This window comes from Equus caballus, chromosome X (assembly GCF_041296265.1).
Source record: "Equus caballus isolate H_3958 breed thoroughbred chromosome X, TB-T2T, whole genome shotgun sequence".
Taxonomy (NCBI): Eukaryota; Metazoa; Chordata; class Mammalia; order Perissodactyla; family Equidae; genus Equus; species Equus caballus.
Window position 1 is genome coordinate 126423913 of NC_091715.1, and position 19499 is coordinate 126443411.

Consider the following 19499-nt stretch of genomic DNA (forward strand, 5'->3'; position numbering starts at 1 on the left):
TAGGCTCTAACCAACTGAGCTAACCAGCCCCAGAGGAGAAGGACACAAAATGGGCTGAGAGGAGATTACGTTTGATTTATCTCATGGGAACATATGAGGGAGGATAAAGGAAGAATGTTGAGATTTGTTACTATCAAAGAAACTGGACACCGGAAAAGACATCATGTACAAATGCCCTCTGTTTGGTTGCAAAAGTGTAGCATTTTCGTTTAACTTTTGAGAAAACAGATTTCACGATGCATATTAACAGAGTCGGGGAGAGGCAGCAAATCTAGGGCTGGTGTGATTTATTTTGTTTTACTAAAAGGAGCTTTAAGTTGTGTGACACACACAGCCTGGGGAAAGGACCCGAATACCTATGCTACTTTGGACCAGTAATTGCAATCAGGAGTGAATCCAGGATCTGTGGGGCCTGGAGCTTAGGCAGTGCAGTGGGGGAGGGGAGCCTTAAGAACAAAGAATACACAAATACCTTTTGCAAATTTTACAAACATTGTAAAGCACTGCTGGGGCCCCTCCCAGGGCCTTGGAAGAAGACTATGCAAATGAGGGGCCCTGAGCCTTCACTAACCTCAGGGCAAGTCTACCCCTGGGAACAATTTGTTTAACACATAAATAATGTCAGGCTTCAGTTGTTATATCTAAAAGTAAAATATTGTCTAATCTTTCAGAAAATGGAGTAAACTCCAGATGAAAATTTGGGCTCATGGTATCAGTTCATGCACTCCTGTGATGTGATTTGGTCAACCTTAGTCAATGGGGAACTTCACAGGATAATGACAGTATAATTATATTAAGAGCATATTAACCTTATAATTACATAATGCCTGTCATCTACTGACTTGAACATTTTGTAAAAATCACTTTACAAAATATTTAAAGTCATCACATCAAGATGAAAGAGCTAAATGTCATCATTTATCATTTCTCGAGTAGGTAAACTAAGAAACCCACTGAAGAACTTTCATTAAAATACACTATAATTTCTGTACTGACCATGGGACTGGTAACCTGGAATATGGACAGAGTCTTTTTTCCATGAAATCTACAAAATGTTGTGCCCACCTTTTCTTTTTTTTGAGGAAAATTAGCCCTGATCTAACATCTGCCACCAACCCTCCTCATTTTTGCTGAGGAAGACTGTCCCTGAGCTAACATTCATGCCCATCTTCCTCTACTTTATATGTGGGACTCCTGCCACAGCATGGCTTGACAAGTGGTGCATAGGTCCGCACCCGGGATCCAAACCTTCGAACCCTGGGCCGCTGAAGCAGAACGTGCAAATTTAACCACTGCGCCACCAGGCTGGCCCCTGTGCCCACCTTTTTCATGATAATCTTTAATAAGAGAGCCATGACAACAGGGAGACTGCATAAATATTTCAATCAAAGTTAGTTTATGTGAACTAGAAAAACCATAACTCTGATATGACTATGCAAAATGTATAATATATTTTGATGAGGGAACGATACTATCTTTTTGTCTTTAACTATTAAATCACCGAGCCAGCCATGCTGTTCTAGCAGTTAAGATTCAGCACTCTCATCGCTGGGGCCCTGGTCAGGAAACTGCCACTGGTATTTCAAATACCAGGAGGGTCACCCATGGCGGATAGCCTTCAGTGCAGCTTCCAGACTAAGAAAGCCTAGGAAGAAGGACCTGGTCACCCACTTTCAGAAAAATTGGCCGAGAAAACCCAGTGAAGAGTGGCAGAGCATGTCTGACATAATGCCAAAAGATGAGAAGGTGGTGCAAAAAGACTGGGCAGGGTTCTGTTCTGCTGTACACAGGGCCACTAGGAGTCAGAATCCCCTGGACAGCACTAACAACAAACTAAATCATCTAACTACTTAACGTTTTCAAAAATTAAAAAGTAAATAAATATTTTGCAATTTTACTTCTATTCACTTAAAACTCTCCTAGTCCAAAGTTTCATAGAATAATATACAGTAGACTCTCCTTATCTATGATTTCACTTTCCAAGGTTTCAGTTACCTGCAGTCCCAAAATATTAAATGGAAAATTCGAGAAACAAACAATTCATAAGTTTTAAACCGCACGCTGTTCTGAGTAGCGTGATGAAATCTCGCACCGTCCTGCTCCATCCTGCCCATGACATGAATCATCCTTTTCTCCAGTGGATCCATGCTGTATACGCCACTCACCTGGTAGTCAGTCACTAAGCAGCCCTCTGGGTTATCAGATCAACTGTCATGGTATCGCAGCGCTTGTGTTCAAGTTACCCTTATTTTACTGAATAATGGCCCCAAAGTGCAAGGGGAGTGATGCTGGCAATTCGGATATGCCAAAGAAAAGCTGTAAAGTGCTTCCCTTAAGTGAAAAGGTGAAAGTTCTCAACTTAGGAAAGAAAAAGATTGTATGCTGAGGTTGCTAAGATCTATGGTAAGAACAAATCTTCTATGCGTGAAATTGGGAAGAACGAAAAAGAATTTCGTGCTGGTTTTGCAGTCACACCTCAAATACGTATGTATAGGGGAAAACATAGTATATGTAGGGTTGGGTACTATCGATGATTTCAAGCATCCACTGGGGGTCTTGGAAGGTATCCCCCAAGGATAGAGGGGGCTATTCTAATACATTATAGCTCCTACTTGATAAAAGAAGAAAAATATGAAAAACAGCGGAGTCTAAAAATAATGATATTATTCGTTTATTAGTATATCTCCCTTCCTCCTATCTACTGGAATTTCCTGTATTTTCCCTTTTTGGTTCTGAAGTGTTACAACACCTTCATTCTTACTATATTAATGTCAGCTAAACATAAAGCTTGATTATGATAAATGTATTTGCTAAATAGAATTATAAAAACATGTTAAAAATGGGGAGGGTCCAGACAGATCTCAGGTGATTCTATCTGAGATGAAGGGAAAGCCTGGAGTGAAGCCCATGTTTGCAGCCTACGTGGTCTGGAACATCATCACATGGCCACAGGAATGCAAGCCATGAAAAACCCAGCCGACCAGAGGATTTGGCACACCCCAATGGCTTACTCAAATGTGCTGAGCCAATACCCTCTATATAAATCATCTGCTGAATATACTTGACTGGGTCAAGTTCACCTGTGTGTAAAGAACTGCTTCCATGTGAATCACCACATTCAAAGAGAGAAACTAAAGGAATTTACTAGATATGGACAGGTCTAGACTATGCAAAATGTCTAAGTCAAAAATATTTTAATAACCTTCTAACATCCTATCAACTTTATACACACATCACATCCAGCAGCGAGAGTCCTTCCTCCCTATAATGAAAATTCCTACTTGTGAAATTACAATTTTAAAACATTAGCTTTGCTTGAGAGTAATTCAGTGTGACTACTTTTCCTAAAATTCTTCCACAGTGCTCATGTTTGCCTCCTAATTATGCCAAGGGGAGTTCTTAAACCTACAATTTTTTTCTGTGAACATCAGAAACTATTTCTCTTAAACTGCATTGAAAAATACTAGGGAGTCACACCCTTTGTCTCACTTGCTAAATTTCCTCCATAAAGCTAACAAAAGCTTCCAGAGGTGGAATTTTATACTAGCAAATGTCAATTCAGACCTGTTAAATACAGTCAACAAACTTGCCTGCTACAGCAAGCATTCCACCCAAATTGACTAGGTGTGGCTTTTAGTCATTGTTCAGTCACACCAAACAGAATCTGTTCTCTAGCTACCATCCCATTTAGGTTGACATTCCCTTTGTCCGGGGGCTTATAATAGGCAAACCATACTCAGTTTTCCAAAAGCAGATATACCTTCCTGGTATCCTAGAAACAGACCAAAGTATGCTTTGTGGAAAGACCTGAAGTACCAGCCAGTGATACCAAATGGGTCTTCATATGCAATCATACAAACATCAAGACTGGAAATTTAAACAAAAGCTTGACTATTTTAGAGAAAAGAATCAGATTATTGGGTGGAGGGGTGTGGTTAAAAGGGATAGAGTTGTTTAGGGAGAGTAAGTACCAGAGAAATTAAGCAAAATCATACATTACTTCTATAGCAATAACAAGATCCATAATAAAGAATATTTCTTTCAAATCAGACTGGTAAATGTCACTTAAAATTGCTCACACTAGCTCAATTACAACATGCCTACAAAGCAGCTGTCAAGATCACAAAAGAGGATCATATCAAACATCTCAGGGTTAGTTTGTACACAAAGTAACTGCAAAAATTAATCTTTTATCAGTTTATCACATCACAACAGCTATTGTTCAATAATCTACAAGGTAGAAAAGCAATTTCCAATAGTTCCCTGGGGTCTTCTAAGCAATGTTTTGTATTTTGTGATATGCTATAAAATAAATTTTACTCTTGTGAGTCATATCAGTCATGTTCTGCAGGATGAAATCTGAAATTACCCTCATTGAAAAAAAGAAGGAACTATATTCTATTATAGAAAGCCTGGAGACTCAAATTAGAAAGCACAAGAGGCCAGAAAACTCAATGGATCTCACATTGAACTCTAAAAAAGCCACTCCCTATTCCCCAGTAAGAGCCAGCATGATCAATGATGCACAAAGGGTTGAGACTTAGAATGGAGAGACTCTACTGGAAGCTGAATAAGAAGGTGAATAGTCAGCCTTCTGTCTTTGCCCCTATTTTATCCCAGGCCTTGCTCTCTGATTCCCTGAAACAGGGCATTTGATTGTGCTCTGATGCTGTCTCTTGACCTATGAAAAGATACATGTTCCAGGTCTATAGGAAATGCTGGGCTCAGGTGTATGATAAAATCTGTTTTCTATTTTTTGCTCAGTCTGAAATTGGGGCATCCCACGAGAGGCCGAGAGTAGCTAACAGTGGGTGAAAAACTCCCTTGCTTTATTACTCATCTACTCACATTCTCTGGACTCACCAAGCACATTCATTTCTCTGTGGCTTTGTTCATACTATTCTCAGTTTCTAGAAGACTTTCTCTTCCCCATCCCTTTAGAAGTAGGGAGGAACTGAAATACTTCAGGGTGTAAAACCCCAGGCAAGAGTTTGAAGGAGGAGTTCAACTATGTAAAGTATTACTGAAGGTCAAAGAGGAGCTCTGAGGAGCTCACTGGTGACTTTCTGGGAACTAATTTATAATGCAATTAATCAGCACTGAGTTTCAAGGCAAATGTTTTGGCAAACTAACAGTATAGGACATGAAATCTATTTATTTTACTTAAATTTGTCTAGATATCCTGGAAAAAGAATACCATGGTGCAAAATTTTAGTGCCTCATTAATGCCCCACCTCCTGTTTTTTGCAGTATCTATAAAGATGTACCAGTTAGGAGGTGCCCTATCCACAGAGATCTCCTTGAATTCTGAGAATCAACTTTATAATGGGATAGGTTCTGGTGAGAGCAGACTGACCCACTCCCATATTTTCATTGCATCTAAATACTGTATATCATTCAGCTTTCAGTGTGTTTATTGCATAGTCACTGATGAAATGGGTAGCAAATAAAAATAATATAACTCTTTCAAATTAGTATCTCATTAATGGTTTAAAGGAAGCAGGCCAGTTGGATTTAGAATGAGACACCAATGAACTAAATTTGAGAGCTCGAAGAACTCAGAAGAAGAGGGACGGTTCTCGATTCCTCCTGAAAGGTCTAAGACCACATTGCAACTCTATATTTTAAGGTATCAGGACAAGATGAATTCTCAATAGGACAAAATTACTTGTTAAAGGATCCACTTAAACTCACTGATCCACAAAATATTAGACACTGGACTAGAATGACACCGTAGTCTTATTAATTTCTGCAAAGGGAAACTCCGGTGCTAGGTTAAGCTAAAACTACCATCAAATACCTGGTTAATATTCCTCAAGACTATTGAGGTCATGGGAAATAGGGAAAGACGGAGGAACGGTCACAGACCAGAGGAGAGAGGGGAGATAGAATTCAAATAAATGCACTGTAGTACCCTGGATGGACACCGGAACAGAAAGAGTACTCTAATGGAAAAACTGGTGAAGTCTGAATAAAGTCTGAAGTTTAGTTAACAGTAATGTGCAAATATCAGTTTCTTAGTTTTGACAAATATACCATGGAAATATAAGATATTAACAGTGGGGGAAACTGAGTGAAGGGTATTATGGGAACTCTCTGTACTACTTTGCAACTTTTCTTTAAATCTAAAATTATTTAAAAATAAAAAGCCTATTAAAAAGTAACAAGAAAACCACCATCAAAGAGCAAGGAAATTTGTTTGAATTAATATCCTAGAATTCAAAGGTTTACATGTAATAGTAAACAAACCTCCTCCTCATCTTAAAATGCCCCTGCTCGTTTATTAATATTCTTCTATAAACTGAATTCATGCTTAAATGCAACCCAGGTTCTAAATCCAGTGCACCTGATTGCTCCCTTCAAATGCACAACAGCTTTGTAGGGTCAACACAGTAGCTTGTATCCTAAATTCTTCTGTAACTAACTTCCCACAGGCCCTGCAAGGTTATTCCAATGTACATATATCTTCTTTTAAAAAAAAGACACATAAACACAATTTTTCAAAGACAAAGCTGTGACTTACAAGTGATGACATCTGAGCATTTTGGAGCATAAACTGCATCTGCTGGGCGAACATGGCTGCGGCAGTCTTTTGTTGAATCAGATTGTTCCGTCCATTAATTTCTAGCTGCGTTTTTAAGTGTGGAGGAGGGTGAAGGTACTTGCAGTTCTCTCTAGCACACCGACCCTAAAAAGGAAGAATCAGACGAATTTTCATTAATATTTCCAGAAATGCGGTCTGGCTAAGAAAATAATAAAAGTTGATTTATCAAGTTGTTCGTATCTGTGAAGTACTGTAATTAGTACTTTACATGAATGAACTTATTCAATCTTCATACCAACCCTCTAAGGTTGATACTCTTATAATCTTCATCTTCCGGTTGAGGAAACTGAGACTAAGAGAAGCTCACGCAGCTAAAAAGAGACAAAAGCAGAACTAAAACCCAGTTAGTCTGATTCCAGAACTCATTCTCTTAGCCAGTTTCTCTGCTCTACTTTGATATACATCGAGGTACGTTTACAATGTAAAATATTTTTAACTTATCTATATTTTTGTTTTATCGATTTGTTTATTGATGTTTTATTGGTGGTTTAAGCACTTCCAGACAGGATAATATGTCAGTCCTGTGGAATCAAACATGCCTTTGGTGTTGCCTAAATGCTGACACGGCTGCTAATTATGGTGTTTACTATGGGGTAGCAAAGGATGTCACTGGACAGGTATTTATCACATTGTCAAATGTGACCTGTTTTTGTGTTTAACTCACGAGCACCACACAAGGCAGCTAATGATTCTCTCATTTGCACCAATAATCCTTTTAGGTTCACCATAATCCTTTTAAGACAAGTGCAACTGCAAGCAATTCTTCTTCCCATAGATGCTAAAGTTCTTTACAGGGCATGAGCTTATTGGAGGGAGGGGTGGAGCAAAAAAGCAATGTTTTTTTTGAACCCAAGAGTGCAAGTTACTAGGCCACTTGAATTCCGAGGAGAAAATGAGTTAGTTCATCAAGTGTTTTCAACACATGCTATAAATTTTGCTTATTTATGATGTCTAAATATTTTACACAATCACTTCTCCATATTTAGTTATCTTGTTATTAAAGCATTCCTGTCATTTCACTGAACATCAAGGTGTCATTCAAAACTTTACAGAGCTATATAGAATGCTAGAGGAAACTCTGCCACCCCAAAATGTGTCTCTTTGGCATGAGGAAGTTTTTCTTGTACTTCCCCTTTAACTGCCTAAAGAATTCAGACAAAGAGTCTGTTCCAGGAAGGAGAGCTATCACCAGAGATCTCTACAAAGAACATGAGGTAGGCGTGGTAGACGGGAAAACTTACCAATGCTGGTTTCATCAAAGTCCTCTCTGGGTCGCATTGTTTATGGATGGCCCAGCAAACATTTGTTTACCAAACATTTATTCTTTTCATTCTTGTTGTGAATTACCTTCCTTTCCTTTGAACTCCCAGACCCTTGTCCCCTTCTCCTTGGCTCAGGATGGCATATAAACCTCAATTGCCTGTCAGCAAACTTCATATCTTTGGGTTTCCCATACGCACATCATTCAATTTTACTTTCTCTTGTTAATCTTTGTCATGTCAATTTAATTCTTAGACTAGCCAGAGGAACTTACAAGGGTAGAGGAGAAATTTTTTTTCCCTGACAATGCAAAACTAGATGCATTGCAACTTCTCTTTTAAATATTAGATCGCTGGGGCGAGGGGGCTCTATTATTTTACCTGCCCAGGCAAGAAGCTGAGTAGAACTTAAAACACGGCTTGAGAAACTAAAGAAGCCAGTACTGTTTTCTGTCAGGTTGGTCCTTATGTTTCTCTCACTGAGCAATTTATTTTTAATCGAATTAAATGATTTATAAAATCAAATAGTATCTTAGTATCAACGTACATTTACATTTCTCTGCACATTCCGGAAAAGGAAGAATTTATTGGTAGTAAGAGTTAAGAACGGTATTGACCCAATCTTCCTGAATTCATAAAAGTAGGCTAGGAATAGCTACATAATTTCAGCACATCTAAGGACTGTAGGGAAATCGTTATATGTGCTAAAAATCACAGTAATGGAGAGTTTTTTCCTGTTAATGTGCCCCTTAAGAGAAAATATAAGCTTCTTTTTACACTTACCACGACACGAACCAAGGCAAAGATAGTCACAAGGATTTTAGTCCCTAGATTTTTCACCCTCCACCCAGCACAACTGAGGTTATCTGGCTCAGAATTAACAGCATGGGAGAAGCAGTGACACTTGGTGGCTTCCACAGCCAAGCATGCTACTTTATACTTTGGGTTTCTCTTCCTCCCACACCCTAACATTAGAGATTTCCCCAAGGTTCAGCCCTAACTCCTCTGTTCTCCTCCAATCTCTTTTCCCTGGAGAAATGAAATTCTCGTAAAGTTTCATGTATCACAGCAATTGCCCAGATCTTAAATCTCTATCTCTGCCTGTGAGCCCTCTTCTTTATTTCAGTTCTTTTTATCACTAAGTGCAGCTGCATTTGGAAATCCTGCCCCCTAACCAAGTCTAAATAGCTTACTCCTGACCTTCCTTCCCCTTACACTATTTCTCCTCTTCCTGCATACTCACATTTAGGACCCTTGCTCCAGTTCCCATGCTTTGGGACAGTTACTAGCAGCAGTGAAAAAGAAATTAGGCACCTGCTGAGCAGCATTGCCTTGGGATCGCAAACCCACCTTGATAGCTTTTCCAGACAAGTGGCAAACACAACATTTAGGAGGTACACAATTTGTAACCCTCCTCCAAAAAAAGCTATATAATGAAGACTGTCTCTTATATTCAGGAATTCCAAACAATAGATCAGTTAAGAAAAAAGGAAAACATTGCAATTTTACCATTTGTTATAATTTAGAGTTTTAACATCATTTACATTGAATGCAATCAGAGAGGAGGGAGGAAGGAAGGGAGGGAGACAACACGGTGTATTTGGCACATTTCCTGCCAATCTACAGATAAAGAATTACTACCTGCCTTTGTGCTTTGACATTACCGTCCTTTACATGTAATAACTTTTCTTAAGCTTTTTCTTGGAAAACTAATGACATTTTCACAAAGCAAAAACAGTACACAGAAATGGAAAAAAAAGAGAAGTACACTTTAAAAAGTACATAAGTTGGGCTATAAAACTAAAGTGTGGAATATGAGGCAGCATAGATTTTAAAAACTTATTTATCTTAGTTATGAGATTTTACTTGATTTATAAAGCATTCTCTTTTGAGTGACAGAATCCATAATTTAATTCTATAATAATGCAAATGCATAGCAATACTACCTTACCAGAAACTGCTACTTATGTTAAAGAAAGCTTGTAAAACACACACACACAAAATCTGCATTTTCTACCCAAACAATAAATGAGGAGACCAAATAATTTAATATCATTGTTATCTGTGGAAAACAATATTTCAAAAGAAAACCAAGCCCCTTTTTTTCAAAACGACTTTAGAACTCAGGATAGTATATTTCTATGCGTAACACCTGGTGATAATAAATCTCTTCTGTATAGTACTCATTCTTCGAGAAGCCCAAACTTAATTACAGGCAAAAATATTTTAATTGGAGTTTGGCGGGGAGCAAAATTTGTTTTTAACATTTGCTAACATTTGCTTTTAGTCCTGGTAGAGGATTAAGGCTTTGGTAAACATCTATGGAACACAGTATGCAATCACCTATTGTTTTTAACCTTTGGAAAACGAATGACTATGGACTAGAAAGGTTCCAATCTTTTCCTTAGGACAGCTGAGCCTCTGAATGGGCCACAAGATACCCTATCACACTGGGTCTGTAACAGCCCAGAAACTATCTTGGTCTAAAAAAAATCAGCCCTCAGGTTTCCCGAGTCAAGTCAATGGTGTCCCAAGCCCTCCTTCTAGACCCACAGAGTCAGAGATGCCACGTGCTCAGTGCAAGTTTCAGACCATGTCATAAATGACTCTACGCATGCTGTACCTACAACAGTCGCCATCCACTAGCAGAGCTGGCTACATCCTAAAAACAGCAACAAAGGCTAGTCAGGACATGTAAATCCCTCTCTCCCTCCCCTACATACACACACAAGTTTAAAGAAGCATTGAAGAGATTAGAGTGCAAGCTCATTTACGCTCGCCTCAATTTCACTTCTTTTCCATTTCCTTTGGCCTTAAAAACAAATGATTCTCATCCGGTCTTTCACTATGTCACTGAGTTAAGAAATAGCAAAGTGATCCAATAGGAAAGCGATTCTCTGCTGAAGTAGGTCCTACTACACCTATGAATTTTCCAGCTCCCCTTTTCCATCCACTCTCTTTGAAAATGCACCCAAAAAGCAGCAGGGGGAGAAAGCGGCCAATGAAATTTCTGAAATACATCTGCATCAAAAAGTTGATGACAGACAAAGGAAAAAGTTGCAGAGCATTTATAAAACCTCCAAAATTCAATCGATTTCCTTTTTCCTACCTTCAGGCTTTTCACAAATGAGTACAAAGCCTTTGACTGAGAGAGAAAAGTGCCATTGTAGAGATTCAAATCCCACCTAAGTCTTGGGAGTTATGAGAGTGAGTCTGTCAGATACAAGACTTCCCATGCACTTGGTGGTAAAAACCCTGTGAAGCGTACTTTTTTTATGTTCGTGAGAGAAAGCTCTACCATCCATCAGAATAAGAAAAGGGCCCTAGGAAGCTGAAAATTACCCTTTGTCAGTCACAGTATCTTAACAGAAACAGCTGTTTGCAGGATGCCTTGCTTCTTCAAATACATTTGGAATTACGGGGAAAAAAACCTCTCAAATACAATGATGAGTGGATTACCTTTACAAGGACATCTCATTGCTCGTCTAGACTACCAAGAGTTAAAAGTTAAATGTTAAATAAAGGCAATGAACAGATGATTTGTTCTATGACAAAAAGTCATGTTATTCCATTTTAATGATTATGTGTTAGATAAAAAATCCCACTGATTATATTGCCCCGCTGAAACATACTTACACGTGTACACATGGCTTCTTAGAGGAAGTAACAGTAATTTCAGAATTACAAATCATATGTACTACGTTGCCTGGTTCCTACATCACATCACAGATCTACTAAAGGCTAGGAACAATCTGAAAGAGCTAAAAGTGAGGCAACATCAACGCAAACTGAGTGTTAGCCAGATGTCCACATACTAATGACAAATTTCCTACTTTCTTCCTTTTAAAGTTGTATCTTTATAAAAATGGCTATCATCCGCATTATTTTCTCCTCCAATATTGTACCATCGATGAATATTGATAAATACACACAAAGAGCACCCTTAAAATCTTACATACAACTTTTAATTTAAATTTGGCACGCAGACAAGAAATCTAAAAAAAAAGTTTTTAATAAGCCATTTCCTGAATATAATGAAGGCAAAATTAATGAGGCTGAATATAGACCCCCATGAAGACAGCCAGCCAAGTACACTCCCTCACTGTAGTCAGCACTGCATTTCATGTCCTTATGTTGTTGAACTCTGATTTCTTTCCTTTTTTTTGGTGAGGAAGATTGGCCCTGAGCTAACATCTGTTGCCAACCTTCCCCCCCTTTTTTTTCCTCCCCAAAGTCTCAGTACATAGCTGTATATCCTAGTTGTAGGTCCTTCTACCTCTTCTATGTGGGACGCTGCCTCAGCATGGCCTGATGAGCTGCGTGTAGATCTGCACCCAGGATTGGAACTGGTGAACCCGGGGCCACTGAAGTGGACCACGCGAACTTAACCACTATGCCACTGGGCCAGCCCTGGACTCTGCTTTCTTGACATCCATTCCATGTACACGTATACAGAGCAACAACTTTGGTGCAAACCAGACCCCAAGTTTGAATAGGTAAGAAGCTGGAAGGAGGCAGAAGAATTTTCTTGCCTATCTGCCTCAAGAAAGGTTTCAAATTGTAACCTCCAAAAGATGAAGGGAGGTGTTGGCTCAACAATCACACCATTGTTCTGAAACAGCCCACTAAGAGAACTTGATTACCAGAAACATGAAATTCAGGGCGGAACCGGATTTTAAGGAACATCTCTTGCACTTTTATCATACAGAGAAGTGAAGGCCAGAGAGGCTTGTCCTAATTAACAAGCAGCTCAGTAAGGACAGAAGCCAAGTTTCCAGACTCTCACTACCCAATATGGATTTTCAGTTCAAATGATTCTTTCCCTGTAAAAATGTTCCTGAACCCATCTCCCCCTCCCCCACTCCCATTTATCTCTCCCTCTTTTGTGCCTCCAACTGCACCTTGTACTCAGTTTTATCTTAGCACTTATCACTGTGTACATGGATAAATTGTTTGCATGCCTATGTCCCCATTAGACTTTGAGCTTATCTAAAGGCAGGACTATATCTTTGAATCTCCAGGGATGTTTCTGTGCCTGGTGAGTGGTGACCACTTCATAAAAGTTTGCTGAATGAATGAATAAACTTTGTGAGAATAATTTTATAGGGCATAACACTAAGTCTGCCTTAGAAGCCTAATTGCTTCTCTTGCTATTTCCTTTCCTAAGTTCTTTCTTCTTCCTTCCTTTCTGAGGCTATTCCTGGTTGTCTGTTCCACATGAACCGTTATTCTCTTCAGGTAGACAAAATAGCTAATTGGTGACTTTTTTTTTTTTTTTTGCTATGCATATATACTCTGAGGTGAATGTGATCGTCATGGCTGACAAATTCTGGTAATTCTGTGGCCACTAGGACCCTCGGGATACAGGGCCCCACAGAGGTGAACAAAGAAACCTGTAGCAGATTCATATTTAATCAGCAGCTGTGCCTGCCCAAGGGGAGCACTCCTTTTTGAGGGTCAGCTTAGAATAAACTGCCTTCTCCAACTGCTCCAACCCAACCCGCATTTCTCTGAACAAGCTGCAAGTCAGATGCCCTGAAGCTACTTAGACAAAGGTGGAATACAGGGCTTTAGGACAGTCACATCGGGTGGGGCCTTCTTGGGGCTCTCTACCGCATACACATGCGCTGACTTCTTACAAGAAGAGTGTTTCTGTTCTACTTCAACACCCATGTTCAGCTGCATTCCCATTAAACATTTATTTTCAAAGAATGAGCTGGAAATTTTTCTTTGAAATTTTCAGAAGAGCAAGTAACACTAAGAAACTTAGTCGCTGTTCACAGTGAAACCAAGCCTCCCTCACCAAGACCCCAAATTTGTTTCCTGCTCCCTCCCCAATTTTGCCTCCCTGGTCTAGTCAAATACTTTCAATCGCTTTAGAAAAAATTAACTGAATATCTGTTCAATAATAAACTCCTCAAAAATGCATCATCTCTGAGAGTTTACAAAACAGCCAGCCAGACGCAAATTAAAACCCAGAGACAGTTGAAGCACGCTGGTACCAAGTTACCAAAAGTCAGAAGGCATTTCTGATGCTAAGCATTCATGGAAGCTGTCTTTAAAGTAGTTGATAGCTGCCAACATAAAATGTCATTAAAATACAGAAAAAAGGAAAGAAAAAATGATGGCATTCAATTTATTATTCCAACGAATAAAATACACATAAAATGATGCAACTTCAAAAAGCTACTTACTACATAGGTTTCATTATGAAACAACATAAAAGGGCATCTACCGGCCCACTGTCAGTCAAATCTCCTGCTGTTAGGGTTCCCTCGCCTCCCTCTTCTGGCCACCCCATCCACTCACTTACCACAGCGATTTAGAACCAGGACAAAGAAGACACCAGCTGCTCGCACCCTTTCTTCCTGGCTAGGGCTTCTGCCTAGAACCCGATCTAGGATTGCCAGATTTATCAAATGAAAATACAGGACTCCCAATCAAATTTGAATTTCAGATAAACGATTAACAATATTTTAGTGTCAGTATGCTCCATACAATATATTTTCTGCAACCCTCTCTCTACGTAATTCTACCCTGGTGAGTTGAGCTAAATAAAGGCAATCCTCAAAAACCCATTTTACCCCTTTTACCTTCAGGACATAAGCAGCCCCTTCCATGGAATCAGCCCAGGCTCTGTAAGGCCTTCAGTTGCCCAGAGCAAGGCAGGAGGCACTCGCAGCCCCAGCTTACCTGACCAGCTGCAAGGAATTTAAGGAAGTTGACTGTTGGAGAAAGCAATTTTTTATTCCATGGCTCCTCCCACCAAAAGCTTCACACGGCTCCCTACCCTGTCAGCCACTTTCCCACCCACAGTGGCGCAACTGTATATTCAAATGACTTTGATGCCTGCCTGCCAGAGCTCCTCCTTAGATTAGGATGAGGAAGGGCTTGGCGAGTGACCACCATGCCTAACTCCTGACTCCAAATTTATACAGATTTTTCGAACATGTGAATTTCACAGGAAGTTATGGCTTTTATGTTTTTAAGGTTTCTATTTGTGTGTGGGGGGGGGTGAGGAGGGCGGGTTATGTTTTTTTCCTTAGCTCTGTCTGTGGAATACTCAAATTCAAGAAAAAATCATCCATTAAAGCCCAGGAAAATAACTGCTTAAGCACCATGTTTCTGTATGCACGTATAAGATGTATGCAGATACATATTCAAAACACGCAAAAAATGGTATGAATAGCCATTATTTGCATAGATGTCTTTTTCAGTCAAGCCTCGATTACTCATATTAGAAGAGAGGGAGAGGTAGAGGGGCACGGTTAATTCTAATGAACAAAATAATATATTCAGGAACTATGGCAATCTACAACAGCCTCATATGACACAATATGTATACCACAAGAGTGGTAATTGTGAACATTTACCGGACACAGTCCTTTATTTTTTATTCATTAAGAATACAGATTCCTTCATTGGAATTATCAAAGATTCAGAATTAGGTGAGCAAGAATGAAACTGTACTATACTGGGGAATTCTACATATTTATAGATAATATGTTTATAGAAACGTTAAATAGTAAAGCTGGAAAGGCTCTTAGAGATCGTTTTGTCCAGCTTTTGCCAGAGTGTGTACCACAGACCACTATTCTCAAGAGAGGAGCCTCAAAAACCGAGTTTCCTGGTTAAATACTTGTAAGAAACAATATACTATATTCCTCTCTTGGAAACTGACAATACACCAGAGCGTAGTAAATGTTCTCTCTCATACGTCCCACAGGAAAGAAATCCACTTCTTTTGTTAACTCAGCATTTCTCAACATAGTTTAATCACAGAAACCATCCCCCTTTTTTCATAAAACACCTTTTACCATATCTCATTGGAGTATCCTAGTGAAAACATTGATCTAATTCAACTCCTTCCTACTAAAGCTCAAACCAAGACCCACGGCATTTTATAGGTCATTAGTTTTCTGTCATACTTTTCATTTGTATTTATTTCTCTTCTAAATAGAAAAATGGAGTGAACTCCAAAGAACTGGATCTTCCGCTGAAATGACATTTAACATTTTTGCCTATACTTGATCTTCCAAAAGCTAACAAGATGGAGATTTTTCCTATAATTGCTACAAAGAAAGATCCCGCAACCATCTTCCCAGCACCTCTTGCCAAAACTCTAAGTTCTGTCAGACCTTTCCAAATGGCTGCTGGGGCTTTCTTCTTTTGTTTGAATGCTTCAGTCAGGCGACTTCTCAAATAACAACTTCAAGCCTTCTAACTGGCTTTTTTACATTATGACTTCTATCCCTTGAAACCATGCCAGTTACCTTAAGTTTTCCATGACTTAAGGGGCTCAAGTGAGTTTTAACTGCACTCAAACTTGGGAAGTCAGAAGGTATCTGGCAATCCCCTCAATTCCTGAGGGTCTTCGTTTTGCACTAAACTTTAACCTTGGGATTTCCACTTGGCAAAATTAAATTTCCTGTCTCTAAGTAAAAAGAAAGTTTCAAAGAAGAATTAAATTTAGACAAATACCTTGCAAACTTATAAGGAGAGTATAAAGTGAGAAAGGCACAGATTATTGCTCAGATTTAAATAATTTATCTTTACAGGGTTTAGTATGCTACTAAAAATAAATGAAATAATTATATCTCTATAGCCAGCCACGTGCCCCTCCACACAGAGGTTATATAGAGGGCAGATATAGTTATTGATTTACCTCTGCATTTTGAAATTAGAGGCACAAAGATGAAAATCAGTCCCGCTTTTGCTAAATGTAAGTCTTCTTTCAGATAAAGAAATTTAAAAGCACAATATCAAAATGGTCGTTTACAGGGTCTCGCTAAATTCATAAGTGTATAATCATATGCAAACCCCCAACGGAGCCAAATGTATCCAGTCTAAATTAAGTATTTTCCTCACACTCTTATTCAACTACCAAACTAATACCTAATGCGCAATTTCTAAGCAGAAAGTTTTACTTGGTGACATAGACCGTCATTACTTTGAGGCACGGACTAAGTTTACATTTTATTAATGATAATATATTTTTATCACCAAAAGTCTTATTGAAACCTTTGTGGTAACTTGTTATTAAAACCATAGGCATTTTAGAGTATCAGACAAATCCCCAAATGCACTGCGTATTTAAAGAGGGCTGTTTTTAGCCAAGTGATTCTTTTAAAAAGCATCTGAAAATTAGGCCAACTTACTGTTTGTTTCTGTTCTGTACAGATAAAAGCAAGCAATTTATTGATACAAATTTTCTCTTTTAAAAATAAAGATCTATCTTGCCTGGCTCGAATATCTCCCAAGTATATTAAGTTTCCAACAAAATGTGTTTCAGAGATGTGAACAGAATTGACAAAGTTCTAGATGAAACTACTGAGATTTTTTTTTTAATCTATGTTTTAAAACGATCCTCTCTCAGTCTAACTCAGTCAATATAGCAAGTTTGCTAAGTTCACCTTCTGCTTTCAGGGAACAGTTAATATTTGATGATGATGAAACTGTTCCTAGTATTTAAAGAACTGAACAAGTCCGTCCACAAACAATGTAACTAGACATCGAGTTAGTTTAAAGAAGATAAAACGATAAGTGGAGGTTTTCTGTTTGAAAATCAATCAATCTCTTAATCATAAACGTCTCATATCCTTACAGAGAAGGTGAAATAGAACCTCTGCCAAAGAATGCCTATCTCCAAATCTAAAACAAGGAAAAAATAAAGCAAAGCAAATAACAGTGAAGTTACTTAATTAGTTTTAAAATCTATTAATTGTACTCCCCAAGTCAGTTTAAACAGCTGGAACAAAAGTTATTGGGAGAATAGTACACTTGTACGAATGTGGTGTTTTTCAAAAATAGATATCCTCTGTATTAGGCACAAAAAGGTTTCTAGGGTCATTAAGGTCATGGTGATAGTCTGATTAGTGCCTTTTAGTTAGTGGAATCCTTAGTTTGGTGAGGGAAAAATAAAATAAAACAAATCTACTCTTGCTTCATTGCGCCTTCCCTGAAAATTGGAATAAAGTTGGACAATGTGTCTTTCTGAAAAAATAAAATGAATCCAGTTTATGTGTCCCTTATATAAGATAAATGAAATTCCCTTCTAGAAAAATATTTGATAAAGTGATACGGTGAAATAAACCAGGTAGTGTAAAACATCAGTGTGCCAATCTTTTACACTCATTTTTCTACTAAAGATAACTGGAACATTTAATTGGTTTTATTTTTTTTTCATGTTTTTACATTGACTTTATATACCAGACTCTAGCATATAAGGTCAAATGACCCTTCAGATGTGAACTAATTCTGACTATTTATGAGTATGCTGGAGAATAATTGTAAATACAGCTTTAGCTCATGTTACTTGGCATGTGACAATTGTTGAAACAAATTTAGAGACCAGGTCGAGGCCCCTATAAAAGAGCTCATGTTCTTAACCAGTCCACTCTTGCTTCGTAATACTTTGGCATGTGCTAAACTGAGGAATGAGCTAGTTCAAGTATTTCTACTGTCTGGGCCACTATTTTCTCTCTAAGATTGTTACAAAGATTGCACATCAGCTGGCTGTTAGGTATGTCCAGAAACTATTTAAGTAGTGCCCCCTTTTCTGCAGGGGATACATTCCAAGACCCCCCAGTGGATGTCTGACACCACGGATAGTACTGAATGCTATGCATACTGGTTTTTCCTATACATACATATTTGAGGTGTAACAGCAAAATTAGCACAAATTTCTTTTTCCTTCTTTGCAATTTCAGGGATAGAAGATTCATTCTTACTGTAGATCTTAGCAATCTCAGCAGACAATTTTTTTTCTTTCCTTATTAAGTTGACAACTTTCACCTTTTCACTTCAAGGAAGCACTTTATGGCTTCTCTTTGGCATAGATTGCCAGCATCACTCCTCTTGCTCTTTTAGGCCATTATTCAGTAAAATAAGGGTGGCTTGAGCACAAGCACCACTGTGATACCACGACAGTCGGTCTGATAACTGAGACAGCTACTAAGTGACCAACGAGCGTGTAGCATGTACAGTGTGGATACACTGGACAAAGGGATGATTCATGCCCTTGGCAGGATGGAGCAGGACAGCGTGAGATTTCACCACGCTACTCAGAACAGTGCACAATTTAAAACTTATGAATTGTTTATTTCTGGGATTTTCCATTTAATATTTTCAAACCACAGCTGACTGTGGGTAATTGAAACTGCAGAAAGTGAAATCACGGATAAGGAGGAACTACTGTAATAGACAAATGTATGGAAAGTGGGATGTTTTGTTACGTACCTAGGGATCTTGGGTGACTTGAAAACGAATAAGATAAACTAACTGTCCAATTTTTTATATCCACCTGAATAATCACAGCTAATTTTATTGTGTGTTTACCACGTGCAGGCCACTGTTCAAAGTGCTCTACATGCATGAAGTCTTTCATCCTTACCGAAGTAGAACATTAGTACAAACACGTCCTCTCTTAGCACAGCTTTTTAGTAAATGTTTGCACAGTTTTGCCAGTTGGTTTGGGAGAAGCAGTGTCATATTATCAGGAGTCGGGTTATGAGAGCTTAAGCACCAACGACCACGGCCTAACAAAAGTAACAGTCCAGCAGAACCCCATGGATATAGAGAACAGACGGAAGTGGGGCTCAGCTAAAGAATTGGTTGTGTGCATTTTGTGACTATTA

At 38.7% G+C, this 19499-nt stretch overlaps 1 protein-coding gene across 50 annotated transcripts in view; it reads right to left on the reverse strand.

Moving 5' to 3' along the window:
• The window catches only part of MBNL3 (muscleblind like splicing regulator 3), a 169307-nt gene that overhangs the window by 55977 nt on the left and 93831 nt on the right, over nucleotides 1-19499 (reverse strand). For 32 of the 50 annotated variants that reach the window (XM_070257927.1, XM_070257925.1, XM_070257924.1 and 29 more), the window contains one exon: nucleotides 6524-6688. In XM_070257927.1, the coding sequence (XP_070114028.1) occupies nucleotides 6524-6688 (165 nt within the window). Of the gene's footprint in view, nucleotides 1-6523; nucleotides 6689-6843; nucleotides 6923-14176; nucleotides 14261-14456; nucleotides 14652-19499 lie in introns of those variants that run through there. The other 18 variants (XM_070257953.1, XM_070257962.1, XM_070257954.1 and 15 more) reach the window with 10 other exon arrangements.